Raw genomic sequence first — 24,667 nt, 5'->3', positions numbered from 1 at the left:
AGGGATGGCTACAGTGCCAATTCAAGTATGACAGATAAGGAGCTAAAGTTTAGAATACTCATTAAGTATATCTGTATTAATGATTTAGTGCACTTGGAGGCATCCTTTGTAAGGCGCGATTTTTGCATGGAGTCAGCTTTCTTATTTCAAAAGAAGAAAGCTGCCATTCTGTGGATACAGCTCTGGTTAGATATCTGGTTAGATAACTCTTTCACTGGAAGCCTAAGTAGCTTGAGAATCATACTTGTGTTTTGTTTGTTGGTAGATGGGAGATGCACAAATGTTAAGTCAGCAGTGCTTTAGCTGAGTCATAGGCTGGACAAGTGTTGTGTGTGGGCATGTTGGCTTTTTGGTTTGTTTTGGGGTGTTTTTAAGATTTCCTTTTGTGGAGAATCTGGATGGACACAAAAAATGATAGCTCATTTTTTGTTAACATGTTTCTTAGTATTGTTTCTTAGATGAAGCAGCTCCTAAAGTAATTAGTTTTATCTTTATTTTTACTAGGTATTTTCATCTTATTAAAGTTTCTCTTTATTCATACCTATGGTCATACTTATGACCAGACACATGGGTTGTGGTACTGACATAAGCAGAACTAAGCCTAACCCTGGGGTTTTGGAGGGTTTGTTGGTTTGTTTGTCTTTTCCATTAACTGTTGTTCTTAATTTACCAGCGGACCCTGCAAGTTTTGCTTCCTGACCTTGCAGCCAAGGCCAGTCCTGCAGCCTCCACACTCATCAGAACCATAGCAAAGCAATTGAATGTGAACCGAAGAGAGATTTTAATCAATAACTTCAAATACATCTTCTCTCATTTGGTCTGTTCCTGCACTAAGGATGAGCTTGAGCGGGCACTTCATTACCTCAAGGTAAATTGGTATTTGCTCTATTACACCTGCAGATTAGGAGCAACAGTTGATGCATAGTGAGCTTTCTGCTTTAAGTTAAGATATTGCAAAGCATAGGCTGGGAAATTGTATATGCAGAAGTTTTGTTCTTGTTATTTATAATCAGTTCTGTTGGCTCTGAGGAATGTTTCTAAGATATTTTATGAACTTAGCAAATTCTAAAAACTTGGTTTGTCTAACACTGAGCTGATCAGAAGCTTTTTCTTTGATTCCTATAACAAATCAACCAGAGCCCAGTGCCTCCTGTCTCTCAGTGCGCTAATTACATTGTGATTAAATAAAGACTTTGTGTTTGACTGTAGAATGAGACCGAGATAGAGCTGGGCAGCTTGCTGAGACAGGACTACCAGGGCCTGCATAATGAATTATTGCTGCGGATTGGAGAGCACTATCAGCAAGTCTTCAATGGTTTGTCCATATTGGCTTCATTTGCCTCTCATGATGATCCCTATCAGGGACCTAGGGAAATAACCTCACCAGAACAAATGGTAAGGACATCAAAATATTCATACTCGGTTTTTTCAATAATTTCTTTTTGGCCATTGTGAGAGTGAAGGCAATTTGCCATTCTCTGAACATCACTTATTTCAGGCAAAAAGTGGAAGAAAGGCTGGCATTTCCTATTAAGTGTTCCTGTAATAGGGAGATCCATACCAAATATGCATGAAACCAAATCAAAACAAAAAGTGCCCAAACAAGCCAACAGCACACACACAAATCCTAAGATCCTACAAAACAGCATAACCACAGCCTAACAGAGATGTCTGTCATTAACACTGATGTTTCTTAAGTAGCAGTGTATGTATTTGGGATTCTTCTCTTATTTATTTCAGAATTAGCATTTCGTACCCGCTTTTTAATTTCTTAGGCTTTGAAATGTGTTAATTGTAAGATCATTTGGGTTTTTAACTTTTGTTTTTCCTCTCCACAGGCTGATTATCTGCAACCTAAATTGCTTGGTATCTTGGCTTTTTTTAACATGCAGTTACTGAGTTCCAGTGTTGGCATTGAGGATAAAAAAATGGTGTGTAAACTTAATTCTGAATATTAAAAGAAAAATAAGCAAGGACTGTTTTAATATTCCGGACTTACTTGTGTGATCATGCAACTGTCATGGAAGTCTCAAAGATACTAAGGTTCCAAAATGATTCTTTAAACCTGATGGTCTCACTGTGGGTAGGACTTCCGTGTAAGCTCAAAAGTTTTTGATATGTTTCTTTAATGGTCAGGTAGTGTATTACATATTTCAGTCAGACATGGTGTATGCAACAAGTCAGTCAACCACGAATTATAGGGGAGAAATCCAAGTGTATGATTTTTCATGTGTGAAACAAACAACAGTGGGAGGATGAGGGAATATGGGAGAAAACTGGAATTACTGCATGGGGTTATATAAGGACACCAAAGGGTAAAAGTAAAGAAAAAAAAGATGGAAATCCAAGAGAAACTGGATTTCATTAGTTTTGGTTCTCACAGAACAGCTCGTTTCAGCTTTGCAGTAGAGAGCATTTAGAGAAATTAGAGCTCGCAGCTTGAGACAAACTGAAAATTCTGCTGAGGCAGTGCTTCTTACCACAAGACTGGCCTTTCAGCCACTTCACAGAGAGAGTGTAGATGATTTCTGCAGGAAGTTTTTAGTACTAGAATGTATATAACCTTTACATTGATAGACTGCATTTTCTCTGGTGTTTTTTTGCTTTTCACATTAAAATGTTCTCATTTTCGTAGCCTCATTTCTTCATGCTTTCTTAATTTGTATAGCATTTCTTTTGCTTCACCTGCTATTGTTTCTATCTTTTCTTCTGGTTTTTTATTCTTGGTGAGTTTCCCCTTGCATGACCTTTTCTCAAGCTCAGGTTTATTCCTGTGTAACAGATCTGTCTTGCTGGACATTTTACTACCTTGTTTGGTGTAGTGTTACTGTGACTGAAATATCTCCTGCATCTCAGTATTTCTCTTCTGTCTTTCATTGACAGCTGAGCTATTACCTGTTCCCTGATGCTTGCCAGTCACTTCTGTGAGCAGTTGTATGTCAACTCCGTTGGGGTTTTCTTGGTTTGGTTTTTCTTCTAAATGCAAGTTTTTTTATTTCCTCTATATTTCCTAAGCCTTCTCTTTTCAGCTTGGGATATATAGTTTATCATGTATTATAACAATCATCTATAATCATTAACTCCTTTGGTGTCCACAGTTCTTCCCTCATCTGTCAGCAGCCTAAATAATGTGGGGTTTTGTTACAATCTTGCCATTAGAGATTTCCTTTCACTCTCTGTTTTCTAAATCCAGATTATTTATTAAAACATCAAACTGATTTTGATGTCTTAGGGTATGATTTCTTAAGCAAGGGTAGCCTGATTTTAATAGAAAATATGACCTATACATGTTCTCCTGAGTATCTAATACACTAAAATTACTTTCATCTATGTCTAGGCTTTAAATAGCCTGAGGTCTTTAATGACGCTCATGGGTCCCAAACACGTCAGTTCGGTCAGAGTGAAGATGATGACCACGCTGAGAACAGCTCTGAGATACAAGGATGACTTCCCAGAACTGTGTTGCAGGTGAACTGATGGTGTACCCAAACAGTGGCATCCCTGCTATTTCTGTCCTTTAATATATTTTGTTTTGTTTTGGACAGTAATCTAAACCACAGTGCTGAAGTAGCTTAAAATGCTTCTCATGACTCACCTGAAATGTTTTCTGCAGAGAAGAATCATTGATTACTCTTGTTTTGTTGTCTTTTCTTGTTTAGAGCCTGGGATTGTTTTGTTCGAAGTCTGGACCATTCCTATCTTGGCTCCTTGCTCAGCCATGTGATAGTAGTGTTATTGCCCCTCATACATATCCAACCCAAGGAAACCACAGCAATATTCCACTTCCTCATAGTGGAGAACAGGTACTGTACAAAATAATTTCAGTTATATGGATTAAATCCTGCAACAGGAATTGGGATAACCCTAAATTCAAGTCATCCAGCACTGAGATGAGAAAACTTGTTTTTCTGCTAAATCGTTGTTGTTGTATAAAGTTCCCCCTTCTCTAAATTGTGTTGAGATCTTGAAATGTGACAAGTGATAGCCCCATCTGAAAAGGTGTTTTTATATTGTCCTTATAAAAAGATATTATGCTGTGGCCAAGTTGAAACCCATTCAGACACTTAACCCTGCCAGGTTTTCTTGAGTGGTTTTTTTTCCTGCTGGTCTGGAAAATGACTTCCCTCTACAGAATAATGATGATTGTTAACAGTTGCTCTAAGATAGAGAGAAGTGTACACAATTGGAAATGGGAGGAAATGAGTTCTTTGTTTTCTTTAATAATTAGAGGTATAATTATGAAGTACACAGATTATTATGTTGAGTAAGATTTCACGCATTCCCTTCAAATGGTCACACCAACTGAAAACAAAATAAAAGTTTAATACAAAATACTTTAATTCTCATGACTTAACCTTTTTGAGGATAAGGTTGAGTCATAATTCTTTTTCATCTTATATTTTGTGGCTTGAAAGTATGTTTGGGGTTTTTTTAGGAATGTTGATATTTAACGTCTTGATTACTTCTGGGTTTTCATTTTTCTTGCATTGTATCATACCAACAGTTTTCAAAATAAAAGGTTGCAGTAGGAATAATAAGGCTCTTGTAGAAGGCCATAGTAGCAGCATTGAAAGAGATTTCTTCATTGCTTTCTTTTGATGGGTTTTTAAGGTTTTTCTGATTCAACTAATGTTTGCCATATTCTTTGCAATATTTTTTTGATAACTATTAGGGATGCAGTGCGAGACTTTCTACATGAAATATATTTTCTGCCTGACCTTCCTGAACTAAAAGAAGTTCAGGTTGTCCTTCAGGAATACAGAAAGGTAAAGCTTCTTTTATTTATTTGGTTGGCTTTAATGCATCAAATGAATTCATGACGGCTGAGGAAAACATGTAAAGTTTATTGTTAAGTGGAAATAGTATTTATCTGCCTCCACCACGAAACAGGTTTTGCGTATTGCAGGAGTAGTTTAAGCAGGTTCTGATTCTTGTTTAGGAATGAAATATACTCATGTTCAACATTCTTGTTTTTGTAGCATCTCCTGAACGCTGGCTTTTCATCTCTTTTGTGACAGATTATAAGATGAGAAGTTAGCAGTTTTAGCTATGGCAATAATTGTGTTACAAGAGAAGCTGCTTTCCATTTGATCCCTTTTCCATGTTCACTTTACAGGGAGCAAAGTTTGTCTCTTCTTAAGGGTACCCTATGGTCTATTTAATTTGTTCGCCCTCAGAATGATTAGGTAACAGATGGGAAGTAAAAATTATTTTGTAGGAATGAGGCAACAAAAGTAGAAATTAATTTGATTTTAGATAGACTTAAAACAAAGCATTTTCTTCTGATTTTATAATTTTTATTTATGCCATCATTATGTTTACCTAAAAGTGAAATATAGCACCTTTTTGAGGAAAACATTTTAAAAAATAGGTCAGAAGACAATGGTACATGGATAGAGGTGAGAATGTAGAAAAGATAGTTGTTTCCGTGTGTTCTTACTTGTGTTCTTTGAGATGCTGTTCAGTCATATTCCTGTTATACTTAACTTGAACTTCTTATGTCGTGTTCAGGAATCCTCCAAAAGCACAGACTTGCAGACAGCCCTGCAGCTGTCTATGAGAGCTATTCAGCATGAGAATGTGGATGTTCGTATTCATGCACTTACCAGCTTGAAAGAAACATTGTATAGAAACCAGGTATAGAAAACCTCCTTCAGTAGAACTTAAAATAAATCGAATTAGCATCTGGACCAAAAGTCTAAAACTCCTTATTGTTGCAGGGCGTTCACTTGAACTGGGTTATTCTCCTCAGTTTATTAAGCTGTTTCTTCATAAAATGGGGAAAATGGATTCTTTTTCATGACACCTCGTGTAGGTGGACTTTCAGATCCTTCAAATCTTTGTGATGCTGATTCAGCAAGGCTAGTGTACTTTTTTTTTTCCAACTCTGAGGAAAGATGTATCTAAGAACTCCATTTTAACAATCTGTTTTATGGGCTTATTGTCTATTTAGGACATGTATGGCTTTTACATCAAGAGTCTAACTCATAAAAGCAAGTGCGTGTGTGTGTGTGTGTGTAATATCTGAAAGAATTAAGATGTCTTTGACCACCTCACACTTCTTTTTTTTTCCTCTTCCTTCTTTGTCTTCCACCATCAAAAATTTGAATCCATTGATCATATTCAAATAAATTTTATAGCCATGTACACGCTGAAGACACTGCTTTACAATTTGTGTTGTTGTTAGCCCAGAGGGTGTATGTGACCCATTAGAAAAAGTAATAAATCTGTGCCTGTAACCTTAGTAGTTACAAGATTGTGGGACACTCTTAAGCCAGAAATTAAAAAAAAAATTCTAGCTAAAAAAACAAATTATCATTGTGCATATTCCTGGCCAACCAGTAATTCTTGCAGCTCAGGTCAGCAAAATCCTGCCATGTCTTGCTTAGTTAGAAGTTTAGCAAAATAATTGAGGCAAATCAAACTTAATTAGTTCCACAGCATGTGGAACTATTTGCTCAATGTTGGCTGTGGTTTCAGTTTTCATTAAGCGTAACAACGACAAACATCTTGCTTTTTTTCTGTATTTGGACTAAATGTGAAACTAAGGAATAAAAGCTGAGCCAGAACAAAAAAGAAAGGACACCCAGTTAAAATGATGGGCATTGATCAAAGGACTTGAAACCCTAGGCTTTGTAGGACTTGAGAGTGAAGAAATGTCCAAGAAATGGCAAAGAATAAGAATACAAAGTGTCGGGAACAAATGGCAGCAAACCCAGAAGGTATGACAACAGCTGCATGAGAGAAATTGGGTGGAAGTATTGGAACACATAAGAAAAGGGATAATTAAGTGAAAAAGATAATGTAGAAAAGAAGAGAGGTTCTTGGTAAGACAAAGAAAGAAAATTGAGTTAGTAGAGAGGTGTATGATAATGAAATACAATATTGAAATACAATATATGACAGCATTATTAACTGAGGCCCAAATCCTTCATTCATTTGTTTAGTCCTTCCTAGGGGGAGAAGCAGGTTAGTGCAATTGGACTATAGTTACAACCTGAAGTCATGGCTAAATGAAATTGGAAGTGAGTTACAGACTGAAAATTTCTGAGCTTGTTTACCATAAACATGGTTGTAGAAAACCTCAACTTTGTTGTTGTTATTCAACTTCCTAGGAAAAATTGATCAAGTATGTCACAGACAGTGAAACCGTGGAACCAGTCATCTCCCAGCTGGTAACGGTGCTTCTCATTGGCTGCCAGGATGCAAATTCCCAAGCTCGACTGCTCTGTGGAGAATGTTTAGGTGAACTCGGAGCCATAGATCCTGGCAGGCTCGATTTTTCAACAAGTGAAACTCAAGGAAAACACTTTACATTTGTGGTAAGAAGCATTGCAGTAGTGTTTTGTTTAGCATTAGGTGTCTTCTAAAAGTCCTTGGGAGGAGGGAACCTCTTATCTCTAGACCCTTTGAAAATCGGTACTTGCTGTCTCACCTAAAACAGTTCAAAGTTAAACTTCCAAATGATTATTTAAAGATACAGCTATTACTCTGTTTTAATAAAACTGGCATTCTGTTTGTGGTTGAGGCTGGAGTGGAAGATCCAAGTTTTGCCTATGGGTTATTAATGGAACTGACCAGAGCATTCCTTGCTTATGCTGATAATGTTCGTGCTCAGGATTCTGCAGCATATGCGATTCAGGTAAGATGCGTGGTTAGCTCCTACTTTTATTTCACAGATTATTTTCTGTAACACTGAACTTAAAATTGTGCAATGTAAGCGTTCATTTTGAAGTACGTGTTCTGAGTATTTGAAACTTCATCCTGTACAGCTTTAAATGAGAAGATACTCTTAAAATTCTGGGGAGCTGTCAAATACAGATTTGTTTGCTTTTGTGTCACAATATTTTAGGAGACATTTGATGTTTTAGAGGTAGCTAGCAGTGCATACATAGGGATTCAAGGAGTAATCCTGAGAGTGACTTAGAATTAGTTCAGGTTCCACAAGCAGAAATGAGAAGCAGTGAGTATTCATTCCTAAGGTAGTTTCTGCTTACACTTTTAAGAAGCAATTGAGAGGGAGCCTACCCTTATTTTCAAACTCTAGTCTTTTGTGCTGGTTTGATTTAGTGGATGGGGGGTTTTGGTGTCTTTTTGTTGTTCTTGCTGTTATTGATGTTTAATAACTTCGTGAAAACTTCAGGACAGGTCTTTAATCTAGGAGAAAATAGGTGGCCCTATGAAGTCAGTAGGATAAGAATTTTATTAGCATATGCACAAGGTTGTGCACTTCCTGCACAAGGAGGAATCAGACTAAATTATAGTCCTGGTTTATTGGCATAGATGAAGACGATGATACAATGTGGTCCAAACACCAACTGGAGAATCTGGGGAATCAGCACTTGAAATCAAAACTGCCTAGTAACAGAGGATTAACAATGTTGGATGACAGTTTTGCAGTTATAATTTCTGAATTAAGCATTCCATAACTGCTCTCTCATTACTTATCATAGAATCATTCAGGTGCAAAAAGACCTCTAAGATCATATACATGGGGTTTTGTACTGTGGTATGAAAATTCTCAGGGCTAACTTGGTGATGTTGTAAACAATGCCTTTTCAGGAGTTACTGTCCATCTATGACTGTAGAGAGACAAACACTGACTGCCCTGGCTCCAGGCTTTGGAGGAGGTTTCCTGAGCATGTGCAGGAGATCTTGGAACCTCACTTAAACACACGGTATATGACAGCTTAAGCAATGTCTTTTCATAACAAATCTAAATGTTTTTCTCTCCAGGCTAATATTAACTTCATATGGTTTTGTGATTGTCACTCTTCTGGGAAGAGTGATATGCATATATACAAAATTCAAAGAAGGTCTTTCTACAAAAAGCTGAATTAGCACTTACTTGGAAGTAATTCTCTCTAAATCAAACAAGCAAAACTCAGAGCTCATACTTTGCCCAGGTCTGCCTGTTTGTCCGTAGAGCATTGGCTTATATGATGTTTTGAAGCTTTTGTTTTCTTTCCCCTGTACTCAAGTCTATTAACATTCCATTACTGCTACCTTCTATCAAGTAGGAGGAGCTCAATGAGTTTTAATTTGACTTTTTCTTCACATTATTTTTATCATTACTTCAACCAAATGAAACTTCAAATTATGTTTGTGTCTTAACTTGAAATAATCAGTTTCCTTTCTATTTCCTCATGAAGACAGTCATGCTCACCTGTGATAAGCTTTACCTTTTTTAGAAAACATACTTTTTGGCCTTTCCAACTGCATTTCTTAAAACTGATACAAATAGCACATTAAAATATACTTACAAGCAACCTAACAAATTCTGAGAATTTTTATTTCATATTTCATTTTAATAAGCTCTAGGATAAAATATGTTGATTACCGAAAGTGGGTTTTTTAATTCTATTTCTAAAGATTCGAAGATGGAACTTAATATTGTTCCAGTGAGGGAATTTAATAACTAACAATGTGCTCTTGTTTATGATATTAAATAAAAAGTTAGTTTTATTAAATGGATGTTTTAAAATTACAGGTACAAGAGTTATCAGAAGGCTGTAAATTGGTCTAAGGTGAAGAAGCCAATTTACTTAAGCAAATTAGGTGATAATTTTGCAGAATGGTCAGCAACTTGGGCAGGTTATCTTATAACAAAGGTAAGAGAATAAATCTTTCTTTAATGCTCCTTGCAACACAGTTCTTGAACCTTATTTCAGTTTCTTCAGGTCAGGGATTGATGGGAGAATATGGCTGTTGGCTGCAGGCCTCTTAAAGGACCTCCCTGCTTCTTCAGCAGGATACTGCACTCTCCCTTCTCCAGCACTGGTTCTTGGCTAGGCTTCACAAGCAGTGTCAAAGCTAAAAGCCAAGGAAACTTGCCTTTGTCCAGAGACTCTTGTGAAACTGAGTGCACTGACAAATGCTTGTAAAAAGTATCTGAAATGCTTCTGGATTTGCCTTTTCAGTTTCGGAAAGATTTCCCTATAGCTCCATAATCCCAGCACATAAAAAGTACTTGTATCTTCTTTTTCTTTTCCCTTACCAATATCTAAGTGACCCACCAAAAATGTCACTTCCAAATCAAACAGTGTAAGAAGTGAATTAAATTGCAGTAGCTCAGTAACTACACTGTCCTCTTTCAGACAGAGAAGAGTTTAATGTCTTCATAATTTCCTACTTTCTACAGGCTTTTAAGGGCAGAAGAGAGGCTGAGTGTAGTGGTAGACTCAGCCTTAAGGTTTTTTTCTATGGCCAGTGCAAGTTCACAATGGTGTAAAAATCATGGAAAAGTGGAAATGTAAGCAGTGCTTACCTATCTTGTGCTATCAGCAGTTGCTACATGTAATAGCAGCTGCCATCTGGCATCCCTGTTGCAGATTTAAGTCTGATGAACCTTCTGTAGGAGACAAGTATCTTAAAATTACTAGATGGACTAGAATTTGTGTTCGTCAACAAAAGGAAATCTATTAAGTGTTCAGGCATTTGCACTTTTGTAATGATGCTTTTCCTGGAAATAATATTTTTCTGTAGGTACGACATGATCTTGCCAGAAAAGTTTTTGATTGCTGCAGTATTATGATGAAAAATGACTATAAAGTGACAATTTATCTCCTTCCACACATCCTTGTCTATGTTTTGTTGGGATGCAGTCAAGAGGATCAACAAGAGGTGAGATGTATAAGATGGTAGTGTTTTTCACAGGAATGGTCAGGAGCTGTTCTTCCTAAGAGCTGCCCAGCTCTGCAGTATTATGTAGACCTACATGAATAAATTGTTTAGGTGTTAAACTCCTTTTTGTGTATTAATAATATAAATTTTCTGACAGGATTTTGAATATACTCATACAAGTTTGTGTTGGAACTGCTTTTCTGTGGGTTTCCATCTATTTGTTCAGTTGGGTCTAGGATGGGATGTTATGTAGTTAATAATGACTGCAGTAACATCAACAGCTGGAGTGGTACAAAGAGGAAGTGTGCAACAAAAACAACCAATAAATTGAATTTGTATCATTCCAAGAATTCAGGCTTATACTTTTTTCTTCTCTTTTGCATACAATTACAGTTTGAGTGGATAAACTGTTTAGCTACCAGATTCATGTGGAGCAGGATTCCTAGATGTGTTGTAGCAAAGCAGGAGTGGGAGAGAAGTCATCTTGCTTTCCTTCAGTTTGCTTGAGCTGTCAGTGCATGTGCCCATGTGCTGCCATTTTTACTGGGAGCAGCACATGTATGTACAGAGACATGCAAGTTTGCAAGGACTCTTTTGTAAGCATGTCCTGGATGAAACAAAGGAAGTAGAAGATACTGAAAAGTATAACCTGCATTCCATTAATTTGAAATTTCACAGCTAAAACACCTGTGTTTAAACACTGTGGGTGTGTAGAGGCGTGTGATGATTTTTCTTCTGTGAACAAGTACATCCACAATAAGCATCTGTTATGTATGTTAACTCATATTTTATGGACTGAAACAAACAGAAACAGATATTTTGTCATGTTATTTACCTAAACATAAGCAAAAAAAATGCATCTGTGATCTCATAACCAGTAGATAACTTTGTTCATACAAAATCTTGAAGTATTGTGTTTGTAGAAGAGGTGCAGTAGCATTTATTGTATCTTGAAACCTAAAGGCTTCCTTGCTGTATGGAACCCCTTGACAACAGCTGCCACTTGGTTTGCCATTTCTTCCTTTTGAGGTTATGGGACAACAAGTTCATGAAAATAAGCCCCAAATTATTAAAATATACATTTAAAGTATCTAAAATATACATTTAAAGTATCTAGTATTTTAGTTTGACTTTTGTGTTAATTGCTGTTTCCTACTGTTTTGCTGCTGGTGTGACACTTGTGTCTTTTATCTTTGCGTAGGTTTACATGGAGATCATGGCTGTTCTGAAACACGATGACCAGTCCAGCAGGAGACTTGAAGACAGCACATCTGATCTGAGTCAGCTGAGCACACAGACAGTGTTCTCCATGCTTGATCATCTCACTCAGTGGGCTAGACATAAGTTTCAAATACTCATTGCTGAGAAAAATGCTGGCAAGTCTAGCAAAGACAGAAGTGATCTAAAAAGTGAGTGATGCTTATTTTATTTAAAATGGCATTAACATTATTCAAAGAAGTATTTTATTTATGTTTGCAGCTTTACATTATGACCATTTACAAATGCTGTATTAGTATAATATGTAATCTGTTTTATGGTTTCTTAATATCATACTGTGATTTCCACCCCTTCCACCCCAAATGCCTTGTTCTGAATGGCTGTTGCAAGAAATACAGATTTAAAATTTGAACAATGAAATGTTAATTTCTTGATAGTTCTCTAAAAATTCAGTTTAACTGAATATTATATGTAATATTATTTATAATATATAATATTCTGTGCTGTATTGCAAGATGCAGGAAGTTCACCAGAATTGTTTTAAATAAATTATTGTTGACAGAAGAGAAAACCATGTTCTTAAATTAGTACAGTTATCTCACTAAACTGTTCCATGAGTTAATTGAATTTTGATGCATAAGTTATTCTTACAAATGAAACCTCAATTGACAGACTTTTTAATATGTCTTTTTTTCAATAGCATCAAGTGAGGACTATGGAGAATATCAAAATGTGACACGTTTTCTAGACCTTATTCCTCAGGATACACTGGCTGTGGCCTCCTTTCGCTCCAAGGCTTACACGAGGGCTGTGATGCACTTTGAATCATTTATCACAGAGAAGAAACAAAATATTCAGGAACATCTTGGATTTCTTCAGGTTCTGAAGTTCTTTTTGGTTTTTGTTTTTATTTTAAAATGAAAATGTATATGATGAATAAAGCTTGGTCAAATTCTTCATTGTGATGGGAAGAAGAAAAGATGGATACAAGCATTTAGTCTTCTGTGTTTCAGCATATTTAGTACTTTCTCTTGCTTGGCATGCTTTTTATATGAAAAGGAACGAGTAGCTTTCTAGTGTATAGTAAAATCCAAAAAATAATTAAATGTCAGTTTGTTGATAACATTTATTGCTTTGAAGTTGGCTCTGTGCCTTTTGTCAGAAAATACAGCCAACTATAATAACAAAAAAAAAAGCCAAAGCACATTTGAAGAAATTCTAAGTGGCTTATTCTAGAGTAGAAAAAGAGCCAATGCTAAAGGTGTTTCAAATTATATAAATTAGTTTCAAGAAGTAATTTAACCTCTGGGATAATCCTGTTTGTGGTTCCCAATGGTTTATATACCTCAGTGACATTTCAAATTTAAAAGAACTTAGTGTGTTGCTTTTTCACCTAAAGTAATCTTCATCTTTATGCTATCATGTAATAGTAGGATATTTACTTTGCTCCTTATACAGATGGTTTCAGGTAGCTTCATGTAGTACTCTATAGTGTGAGAACATAAGTATTACTGTATGCCAGGCAAAAGTAGGGCTCAACTGTGGAAGGAGCCCAGCAAAACTGACATCTTCCATAAAGTTTATTGCTACCAAGTCCTACAGGGTAGTGTGTGCTCCACGTTCAAGAGGTTGTGTGATTTTGCACATTATCTATAAAACAAATTCTTGGTTTTAATGGCCATGTCCAATTCTGTTGAATAAAGAAATTGTATGCTGCTATGCACGAGCCAGATGGAGTGGCTGGGGTGAGCGCCATTCGGAAAGCAGAGCCATCTCTCAAAGAACAAATCCTTGAACACGAAAGTATTGGCTTGTTAAGAGATGCAACAGCCTGCTATGATAGGGCTATCCAACTGGAACCTGATCAGGTAAATAGAAAACTTTTTTTTTTCTTTAAATAAATACAATTATTATTTTTAATCTTATTAGTTCACAGAAGACTAAGGCGAGGAAACCTCTTTAGAATATTTAAGTAAACTAGGAATCTAAATGTTGTAGCAGTTGCTAAATCATTACTGCTGTTGGAAGTGTCTTATGAACTGAAACAAATCTCTTACTGGATTTTTTGAATGTTCATTTAACTTATGGTGCAATTAGTTATGCTTTTTTGTATTCTGAAAAGCACCCAAATGGGCATATTTCTTCCTTCAGACTGCGATGAATTTCTTTAATGTGTATATGTGGGGTTTTCATTTGTTGTTTTGGTTTTTTTCCTATTTCTAGATTATTCACTATCATGGTGTAGTGAAGTCCATGTTAGGCCTTGGTCAGTTATCTACTGTAATTACTCAGGTCAATGGAGTGCTTGCAAACAGGTACTGTAAACATCTAATACACATTTTATTTGACTAATATGAAGCTCTGGTATAAATCTCTGTCTCAGTAACTACTTCTTCTCATTATCAAACATTTCAGGCTTATTAAACATAATTGAATTAGCAATGTGAAGCTAGAAAAATGTGAGTGCTTTATCTATAAATTATTTATTTCAAGAAGTCCAGAAATTTTTGTAGTTTTTGTCTGCACTCTGAGCAGTGTTGGTATGTGCTTTAATTTCTTAGATAGAATTTTTTCATTGTTTCCCATGTTACTGATTCCATTGGTATTCTGTAGTCTACTAGGTAAATGGATTAAAAGATGGTAGGTTTTGATGTGTACCACAGAAGTGAAATACACTCTTTGGAGATTGCATTTGTGGGATCATGTTGTACAACTCTTATTTGTTATCGTCTTATTTGCGCACGTCCTTTGATTTTGCTGACTTTCATTAGAAGCAAGCTTATCTTGCCTCTTTTCAAGTAAGAGAAGTTTTATATAAAGAACATTTGCTAATATAATGTAGGATTAACATACTGAGAGGAGACAGCACAAAATGTTATTGCCTTTTCTTTCTTTTAATAGGTCTGAATGGATTTCTGAATTGAACACTTACAGAGTGGAAGCAGCCTGGAAACTGTCACAATGGGATTTACTGGAAAATTATTTGGCTTCAGGTAAGTTATCATTATATAAAAAGTATTAATACTTCATTGCATTTCTGAACAATTGTATGTTTTAGTTTAATCATCTTGAATCAAGGGGCAGCTATTGTCATTTGTCTTGGATTTTACTGGTAGGCAGGTTGGTTCTGAGTGTCTTCTGGGTTTTGTAACTGTATTTGATTGTAACCTGGACAGTCTTTGAGCAGAAGTTTGGAGTGCATGTATATTTTGGGTCTGTTTAGCTGGGTGGATTGTGGAGTTGAATTATACAGTGTTACTTAGATCTCAGATAACATTATTTTTCCAGTAGTATGTTAAGACAAATTAGCACATTCAGGTTAAGTTGCTTAAGGAAGCAGAGTCTTCTTTTTCTCCCCAAAGATGCGAAGTCCACTACTTGGAGTGTCAGACTGGGGCATTTATTATTATCAGCCAAAAAGAAAAATGAAGCAGCTTTTTATGAGACACTCAAGGTTGTTCGAGCAGAACAGATTGTGCCCCTTTCAGCAGCAAGCTTCGAAAGAGGATCCTATCAGCGAGGATATGAACACATTATCAGGTTTCTCATTTTCATGTCACAATTTTAAAATTGAGAAATCACATAATCAAGTATGCAGCAGCAATAATTTTGCATTTCTACAGTACATGGTACTGGTGTGCATTTTTTGTCACTTTTTTTTTTTTTTTTCAATTCATCCAACTGAAAACCTTTGATTAATTAGGAATTTATATTTATCCTCCATGGAAAACTTTCACTATAATACTATGGGGTATAGTCTTTCAAAATCATCTAGCAAGCTAATGTAAATGTCAGGTAATAAAAATCAGCAATTTAATTCCATGCTTGCAGTAGTACAAATAGGCCAGTAACTGCATTAATTTAAGAGCATTGCTTTTGGTCCATATGGAGACTGAAAAGCACTCCTTTTTTTATCAAGAAAGAGCAGTAAGAATTAAACCATATCCCTTTTGGTAGTTCTACTTTTCTTTATTAATAGACTTCTAATTTGGCTGTAGTAGACTAAAACGTGAGTAGCCTTTTTGAATAGAAAGACTTAATACTTCTTCTGCACTTTAAATGCACCCTTATGGCAAGATATTGCCTGAAGCCAGTTGAAGTGTGTGTTTTACTTCTTAATTCTATTTTATGTTGGTAATTTCTCCAGTGTTGTTTGGGAAAAGAAGTTTGAGTATTGAGAAAGAAATGTTTCAAAGTAGTTTCCTTTAGCCATTGATCCAGGCTACTTGGAAGCCTTCCAAGAGTCGCTGTTTCTCTGTCAGATGTACCCACTACATTTGTACCCACTGCTCTCTGCCAGTGAGAACTGGGACATTTACAACCACTCAGCTTTCCATCTTTACAGTGACAGATAGTAACAGTAATGGTATTTTTAAATAAATGGAATAACCACTTTAAGTAAAAGTACATTGCTTTTAAAATGGGATTTGTTGAAAATACTAGACTTTCTGAAGAATTATTGCTGTAAGTAATGGACAGAAACAGTCTTTCTAAAGATCGACTTCCTGTCCAAGTGATCTAGATTGTCTCTGTTCAGCAACTTGGCAAAGGAATATTAAGGAAATAACTAATCAGTTTACAAATCCTTTATGTTGTGTGCTTGCTTTTGCTGCATTTTTGCTTTTAGAATAAATCCTACTGGATGACATTATTTACAGAGACAGATTTTAGAAAGTAAATGGCAAAAACTCTGTAAAATTTGCATGTATCTCAGACAGCAATCAATTTTCAACACTTTTTTTCCTTTATTTTGCTAACAAAGGTTGCATATGCTATGTGAGTTGGAACACAGTATTGGGCCAATGTTTCAGCAACCAGATGGTGACCACAGTAGAGATTCCCTGAATTGGTGTGCTCGTATTGAAATGACCCAAAACTCTTACAGAGCAAAAGAACCCATTTTAGCACTGAGAAGGGCTTTGCTTAGTCTCAGTAAAAGGTGAGGACGTGACTGTTTCTTGTCTATTTTGTGTTCTCAGTAATACTCTGTGTTTCCATATATGTGTAAGAAGAGGGAAGATAAAACTGGAAATTTCTTGTAAACAACAGTAGTCCTCAAATACTATGTGCCTTCAAAATAGAGAGGAAAAGTGGTGTCTATAGGAAAGAGAAGCAAGAAACAGGGAGAAGGTGTATTTGTTTCTAGGCCTAAATGGAAACGAGTGAAACAAATGTATTAAAATAGTTTTAAATTATTATCATGTAGTATATAACTTATTAAGAAATTCAACTTGTGTTTCAACACATTGTGATATTTACTTCAGATTTTGTAGCATTTATAATAGAAATGTTTCATTTTCTGCAAAAATGTCTTTGCAGTCAGGATTACAGTGAGCTTGTTGGTCAGTGTTGGCTCCAGAGTGCTAGAGTTGCAAGGAAAGCTGGTCATCACCAGACTGCCTATAATGCTCTGCTGAATGCTGGAGAATCGACGCTCTCAGAACTTTATGTAGAAAGAGCAAAGTGGCTCTGGTCCAAGGTAAGGAAAACAGAAAAGGAATTGAATTTCTTTAATGCAAGAAAATAATATTTTTAGTTTTCTTCAAGAAGAAAATGGCACAAAATCAGCATATGTAAAACAAGATATTTCAGTTGGGACTATGAACACATTGCAGCTGATCCTCCAGCTGCTGGTCAGCCCTTTTCTGTCTGCATTGACCTTTCTGGCACCTTTGTATAAAACCGGTGCATTACCTGCCTCTGTCAAAACAGCCTGGCAAATTTAAATTGTGTTAATAGCAGTCCTCTCCTTAATTTATTTCCTTTTAATTAACAGCAGTAGGCAGCAAACATGAGGGCAATTATTGTGATACACCTAAAGGCGCAACACTGCTGAGATAATAAGGAAATACAAGAAGCATTTGAAGTCAGTAATATTCAGTTACCACAGCCAGAATGGCCTAGAACACACTTGGGGTCATAGCTTTGCCTTAATAACAACTGTAAGAGGGAGGTTTTGCATTTCTCTTATTTAAAGTATATAAGATGTTTTCTGTCTTCCCCTTAGGGTGAGGTTCATGAAGCACTAATTGTTCTCCAGAAGGGGGTGGAGTTATGTTTCCCTGAAAATAAAGCACCCTGCAATAGCAAAAATCAACTCATCCATGGTCGGGCAATGCTGCTAGTGGGCAGATTTATGGAAGAAACTGCTAACTTTGAAAGCAACGCAGTGATGAAAAAGTATAAGGTAATCTGAAATACTACTGTTAACAAGGCAGGAGCTTTGAATAATAATGTATTCCTTAAGTAAGCTGTCATTCTGCTCCTGATGATGTCAACTAAATATAACATGAATGGGATTAAATAGTGCATCAGTGTGTAGGAGGGAAGCAGTTCCTGTAAAGATTTTACAGTCTTAACCAGGTTTAATGTAACACATCAGTACAGTTCCCATCAGTGACAGCTACAAATACTTATATAATTCTTTTAAAATAAACAAGTTAAGGAAGCATGGCTTTTTTATCATGCTTACACAGATTAGAATTCCTCACTAAAATGTGGACTTACCCAAATACACAAAGTTTACTTGGTGATACATTGCACTACTCTTCAGTGTTATTTCTCTCTCTGATAGTGACTTGTAACTGTGCTTTAAATATGCTTCCAGTCTCTGAAGAACTAGGAAAAGGGAGAGCTGGTATGTTCTTCTTGAACAATACAGCACTGCATGCTTCATCGTGTGATGCCTGTGAAATACTTTTTGGCATTGATTAATATTACCTCCTAAAACAGTAGGAGATGTGCATGTTTATGCTTCCTTAAAAGCAGCCCATCTCCTATCCAAGTTTTGGCATTTGATACTGTTACTGCTGTTTTACTAAATAACATACTTTGTAACAGTCATTTAGAGAGAACTGTAAATGTATTAAATCAAAGAAGGTTGAAATAATGAAAACAAATGAAATTTCTGTGGATTTTACGGAAACACTAATGCTCAGAACTCTCTGCTAAGTATTGGCACAGGAAAGAAACCAGTGTTACTAGAGAAGGGATGTGCCTCTCACCAACTTGCCTCTTTTCTGATACATGTCACACAATTTTTTGTTTTTCTTTTAAACATCATGATGTAGAAGGAGAACAGAAACGTGAAAAATGTGGAATAATAGATTCATTTAGATCAGAAAGATCATTGGGTCCAACTGTTAACATCCTGCTGTTTCACTTTTCAAAATGCTCTAAGAAACTCAGTACTGAGTTTATTAGAATCAGGAACCTGATTTTAATGAAAGTGTGATCTTTCCTAGTTCAGGAATCCCATATCATTCTGTCTTGAATTGTCTTGCTGTCTCCAAACCCAAAAGGTATTCAAAGCCAAAAGACTTATAGTTTGTAGAGGTAATTATCTTGAGGCAAAGTTAGAATTTTTGGAATTACAGGGTTAAGAATTAATACTTTTTTTTGCATGTACTCTGCACAATGTAACTAATACAAGATGCTTGTTTCTTGAGAATAATTTGTTTATTTTTTATTTTTAAGTTAGCATCCTCTCAAAAGTAATTATCTCATTTTGATTTTGTTGCAGGATGTTACAGTTTTCTTGCCAGAATGGGAAGATGGACATTTTTATCTTGCAAAATACTATGATAAATTAATGCCAATGGTAACTGACAACAAGATGGAAAAACAAGGAGATCTGATTAGATACATAGTTCATCACTTTGGCAGGTTAGAGGGGAACTTTGCTTAGTTACTATAAAAGGATGATTATTATACTGGGAAAAAACATTTCTGTAGGAATATATTGTCTTTCACCAATTCAGACTGACTCAAATTTTTATGCAGTATTGTAAAACAAAATACTGCATGCTTCCTTTTTGTTTTCATACCTAATTAATTTTACTTTCCACTAAACAATTGTCTGTCTTTTGTCAGACAGTTAATTGTTTCATCTGTGGTTTTGAGTAATAAAACCAAACCCATTGTATATTTTTGGTTGTTGCAGATGCATTAAAATGCTGACATAAATTTCTAAACTTAGAATGGAATGTTAAATACAAATGTAAAATTTTTATTACTTCTAATGTACATCATTAACATACTTTGATTTAAACGTGTAATCACAGGTCTCTACAGTATGGAAACCAATTCATCTATCAGTCAATGCCAAGAATGCTGTCTTTATGGCTGGACTTTGGAGCAAAAGCATATGAATGTGACAAAGGTAGAACATTTTTTCCCAGTACATAGTTCCCATGTCATTCTTTTGAATAGATGATTGAAAGAGCAGTGAAGTATAATTGCAGTTCTTTGTTTAGATTTATTGCCTGAGGCTATATGGAAACAAGAAAGTACTACTATTCTTGTAAAATACGGGATGTTAATATGCAGGAGAGTATTAATTATTTTAATTAAATCCTCCAGAACTTTTTAAAAAGAATATAATGAGACAGCATTGTTCCTTGGGTAACTGAAGTCATTAAATACATATAGGGAAAATCCTTGCATGCATTTTTGAGTTGTCTCATGAGTGATGAGTAGTAGTTTTGTATTCACTTGCTACAGTAAAGTGTTAGGCTTTGGGGCTTTTTTTCAATTTGTTTTGGTTCCACTCTTTGAAGGAATTTTACTGAAATTTTACCCCTCATTTTACTGAAATGGAGGGGGGAAAAAAATCTTGTAGGCAGGGAGCAGGAAGGCATGTGAAACTAACACCACAGATGCATTTTGGGTGGGAGATTTTGATACAAATGAAAATTGCAAACATTGCTTGCAGGTCTGAAGTGAAGCAGACAGTTGTGCTCCTTGATCTTGTCCTCATTTTACACACTTAGGTCAACTGTGTTTGGCCTGTGCAGGCACATCAGGTCCTGCTCTCTGAGGTGCTGCTGTGAAACTCATGCTGGGCCCCTCAGGTGCAGGGGTGGAGATAGGAGCAATGTGCTAATTTCATTCCATGGAAAGACTTCCTTCATTTCCTCTCCACTAAAGAACATTGGAATCCTTTTATCAGGCAAATACATGGAGTGTTTTTAGTTTGTTCTATGCCATTGTATCATTTTAGAGAAGTAATTTTAAGAGTGTAAAGAGAGCTTTTAATTTCCTGGTATTCTGCTTAGTTAAATAGCATATATATTCAGTCACTGTATGCTGTGTTAAAAAGAACAGTAGGAGCTTTTTTGTTGCCTTCGATTTTTTTTGGCTTATTGCTATTATTCTATAGCCTTGGTTTAAATGACTTTCCATTTCCAGTGGGGAAAACCAGGAATATAGTCTTTTCCTTTTATTTTTCAGCTGGTCGTTCAGAACGTGTTCAAATGAAAAATGATCTGGCTAAAATAAACAAGGTGATTACAGAGCACACAAATCACTTGGCACCTTACCAGTTCCTGACAGCCTTTTCTCAGCTCATCTCCCGAATCTGCCATTCTCATGATGAAGTCTTTGCAGTTCTGATGGTGATTGTTGCTAAAGTGTTTTTAGCCTATCCACAGCAAGCAATGTGGATGATGACTGCTGTGTCCAAGGTATTTTGATATGTATAGCTACACTTTTATTAAGTTTACAAAACTGCTTTTCTCAGAAATGTAAATATAACCTATTTTACTCTAAGCTGATAAGAAGGAATTGAGAGTTTTAAGTGTTGTGATACAGTGTTGTGGAAGAGGATATTAATGCCATCACTGCAAAATATTTTATTGCAGTCTTAATTCAGATATTACAGTTTAAATGTTCCAAATTGGAATGCTAATATGCATCCAAACTTGTATGGTGTATTAGGAAAGGAAATTTGAATAATGAATAGCTGATGAATTGTGTAGTTATGAGCAACAGATTTTGTTTCATTTACTAATTGTGTTACAGTACTTTCAGTTTTATACTCAACTTAGTAGATAGATGTACTACTAATTATTTGGCAGTAAGGTTATTCCAAAGCAGACTGGGAAGCATGATGAATACTTTAGTCTGGTGAAATAACATTCAGGATACATTGACATATTCTTGAATACTGGCCTTTATGTTGTGGGACTCCCAAGGATGGTTTCAGAAGTAATAACCCCCATGCACACCCACCAACAGTACCACAATTGAAGCACATACTTCTCCAGATATTAAATATGATGAGCAATAAGTAGAGGAAAGAATATTAATTACTGGGGGGGAGATTCTTCAACTCATTGTTTAATAAATTTTAACTTTCCTTTTTTTTCAGTCCTCTTACCCTATGCGTGTCAATAGATGTAAGGAAATTCTAAACAGAGCTATTCACATGAAGGAATCTTTAGGAAAATTTATTGGAGATGCCACACGCCTTACAGACAAGCTGTTGGAACTCTGCAACAAACCGGTACTTACAAAATAAATTAATGCATGTCATAGGATTATTCAAGAATGTAATGCAAAAGCTGCTTCTGATTGCTTTCATTAGCTAATTCATAATATTAATTGTATTAATATTAATAATAATATATTAATGCTTATACATAGATATTGATTATTATTAATAATAATATTACTTCACAATATTACTGCAGTTCAGCAGAAACTACACTGTGTTGTAAAAGGTTTAAAATAGCTCTCAATCGAGCACATTGTAAAATATTTCAGTACATAATGGCTTGTTTCACAGTGCATGGGCTTTACATTGTTTTGTACTTTCACAAATTCATGTCCATTAATTTTCAGAGTTTTACTGTAAAAATAGAGTGGGTGTGCTCTTATGAACAAATTAATTTGATAATAAAGGTAAAACTAAATGAATTCTTTCATTATTCTGTATTTATATTCAAAGTGAAAAATAAGTCTCCCGTAACAGCCAGATATATTACTTCTGGATTATTTAATTTGCAATGTAGCTTGCTGGTTTTTTAAATTACAATAAGCATTTATTATTTATTAGTTAATGTGAAATAGCAGTATTATTTAAGTGTTAACTTTAAATGTTATTGTTAACTTTGATCAACATTTTTTTTCAAGGTTGATGGAAACAGCTCAACATTAAGCATGAATATTCATTTCAAAACACTGAAAAGATTAGTAGAAGAGCACACATTCAGTGAAATTCTCATTCCCTTACAATCTGTAATGATACCGACTCTTCCTTCAATTCCGGGTACCCATGCTAACCATGACCCTTTTCCCGGGTGCTGGGCCTACATTGCAGGCTTTGATGATGCGGTAAGGCTCTAGTTGGTTTTTCACTTCATGTTAAACAAATGTAGCTGCAAATACGTGTTAGTTCCCTAGAAATGGGAGGAACTAATAGGAGATTCCATAATTACTCTTGTGGAAGCTGAGTTGCTTCTGTCACAGCAGCCTGAGGCAGGTGTGGCCTCTTGGCACTTAGATAAAGTTTTGGTCTGAGGTTAATGTGCTGCAGCACCATGGGAGTGCTAACACGATTGGTTGCAGTGGTTTATTACAATTACACACTTTATTTCGGATAATCCGATAGAGAAGTTAGTAAAGAACTTCATTTTTCTTTAGGTGGAAATTCTTGCCTCACTTCAAAAGCCAAAAAAGATCACCTTGAAAGGTTCAGATGGGAAATCTTACATTATGATGTGCAAGCCAAAAGACGATCTAAGAAAAGACTGTCGGCTCATGGAATTCAACTCCCTTATTAATAAGGTTTGATGAATGAGACAATCAGATGCATTATACTTATTGACCAGGACAGAACACTGAGCTATTTAACAAAAAAAAGCCAATTTAGCTTGAGATAAAGCTCACTGGAAGAAAAGTAAACTGGTACAAAATACCTTTTTTCAGTGAAAACCAGTAGCAATTGAAAATGTATGACTTGTTACAGACTTGTGGAAACAATAACAAATTACAGTATTCTGCCAAAACAATTGCTTATTCCAGCAAAAATAGAGAGGACAGGTTATTTATAGTAAATAAATACCTGTAAACTTTCTGCTGTCATGCTTAATATTTCTTATTTAGTAATTTCTAACATATTTTATAAAAAATAGGTAAATTAATCTTTTCATACTAAAGTGTTGCCATACCTCTTATTTTGGTTGTATTTTCGTCTTAACAATATGCTTAAGGTACCATGTCTTCTATGAGGTTAAAGCAAATGACAGCATCTCTGAAACACTAAAAGATTTATTTCAAATACTGCTTTTAAGGGATTTAAGCCATGTACAAGTTATGCAATTTGACTATTTTATTGCAAAACCCTCTTTTTTTTTAATTTACTTTGGAGAACAGATGCACATTTTGCTTGCATTTGACCTACTGCAGACTGTGAAGCTTAGATTTGTAAATTCCAGATTGTGTGATTGGAAAGTAGTTATAGATAGAATGTAAATGCTATAGATCCATTTTGATCCTATCTGTGTTATTGGTGAATCTCATTTTTCTTTTGTGAATAGTGCTTAAGAAAAGATGCAGAGTCCCGTAGGCGAGAGCTCCATATTCGCACCTACGCAGTGATTCCATTAAATGATGAATGTGGCATAATTGAGTGGGTGAATAACACTGCTGGTCTAAGAAATATCCTGATAAAACTTTATAAGGAGAAAGGTAAAGAAAAATATTAGACTATAGTAAAAGTTTTTAGATCTTTTTAAAGGGCTTGTATTTTAATAAGTAAATGAAACAAATGGCAAGAATCAGGCTAAATTCTAGGAAGATGTAGTCGCATGTATTTTTAGCTATCTGCAATATATTGTCATTCATGTGTGTGGTAGACTTTTGCTCTTAAATGGAAGAGAGTTGGTGCTCGGAATGAACAAGTTCCTTACAAGAACTGATACCACGTGCATCTCAATACTTTCTTACATACAGTGACATAAATTGTTTCAGCAGCAGTGCCAGCAGCATGGGAATGTATGTGCAGCACTGAATAATAAAAAATACTGTGAACTTTTTCTTTAGA

General features: G+C 35.5%; 1 protein-coding gene across 3 annotated transcripts in view; it reads left to right on the top strand.

Moving 5' to 3' along the window:
- ATR (ATR serine/threonine kinase) overlaps positions 1 to 24,667 on the top strand; it is a 38,593-nt gene that overhangs the window by 10,869 nt on the left and 3,057 nt on the right. For all 3 annotated transcript variants that reach the window (XM_069023906.1, XM_069023905.1, XM_069023908.1), the window contains 28 exons: positions 674 to 868; positions 1,210 to 1,395; positions 1,839 to 1,931; positions 3,338 to 3,468; positions 3,660 to 3,803; positions 4,673 to 4,766; positions 5,512 to 5,637; positions 7,116 to 7,322; positions 7,529 to 7,642; positions 8,563 to 8,678; positions 9,491 to 9,611; positions 10,486 to 10,623; positions 11,825 to 12,032; positions 12,542 to 12,720; positions 13,545 to 13,709; positions 14,065 to 14,156; positions 14,743 to 14,834; positions 15,204 to 15,381; positions 16,604 to 16,780; positions 17,161 to 17,320; positions 17,849 to 18,028; positions 19,364 to 19,506; positions 19,905 to 20,002; positions 21,073 to 21,305; positions 21,992 to 22,126; positions 22,756 to 22,956; positions 23,266 to 23,409; positions 24,162 to 24,312. In XM_069023906.1, the coding sequence (XP_068880007.1) occupies positions 674 to 868; positions 1,210 to 1,395; positions 1,839 to 1,931; positions 3,338 to 3,468; positions 3,660 to 3,803; positions 4,673 to 4,766; positions 5,512 to 5,637; positions 7,116 to 7,322; positions 7,529 to 7,642; positions 8,563 to 8,678; positions 9,491 to 9,611; positions 10,486 to 10,623; positions 11,825 to 12,032; positions 12,542 to 12,720; positions 13,545 to 13,709; positions 14,065 to 14,156; positions 14,743 to 14,834; positions 15,204 to 15,381; positions 16,604 to 16,780; positions 17,161 to 17,320; positions 17,849 to 18,028; positions 19,364 to 19,506; positions 19,905 to 20,002; positions 21,073 to 21,305; positions 21,992 to 22,126; positions 22,756 to 22,956; positions 23,266 to 23,409; positions 24,162 to 24,312 (4,201 nt within the window). The remainder of the gene's footprint in view (positions 1 to 673; positions 869 to 1,209; positions 1,396 to 1,838; positions 1,932 to 3,337; positions 3,469 to 3,659; positions 3,804 to 4,672; positions 4,767 to 5,511; positions 5,638 to 7,115; positions 7,323 to 7,528; positions 7,643 to 8,562; positions 8,679 to 9,490; positions 9,612 to 10,485; positions 10,624 to 11,824; positions 12,033 to 12,541; positions 12,721 to 13,544; positions 13,710 to 14,064; positions 14,157 to 14,742; positions 14,835 to 15,203; positions 15,382 to 16,603; positions 16,781 to 17,160; positions 17,321 to 17,848; positions 18,029 to 19,363; positions 19,507 to 19,904; positions 20,003 to 21,072; positions 21,306 to 21,991; positions 22,127 to 22,755; positions 22,957 to 23,265; positions 23,410 to 24,161; positions 24,313 to 24,667) is intronic.

The sequence above is a fragment of the Aphelocoma coerulescens genome, chromosome 9 (genome assembly GCF_041296385.1).
Source record: "Aphelocoma coerulescens isolate FSJ_1873_10779 chromosome 9, UR_Acoe_1.0, whole genome shotgun sequence".
Lineage (NCBI taxonomy): Eukaryota > Metazoa > Chordata > Aves > Passeriformes > Corvidae > Aphelocoma > Aphelocoma coerulescens.
This window is presented reverse-complemented; position numbering and strand designations above follow the sequence as displayed.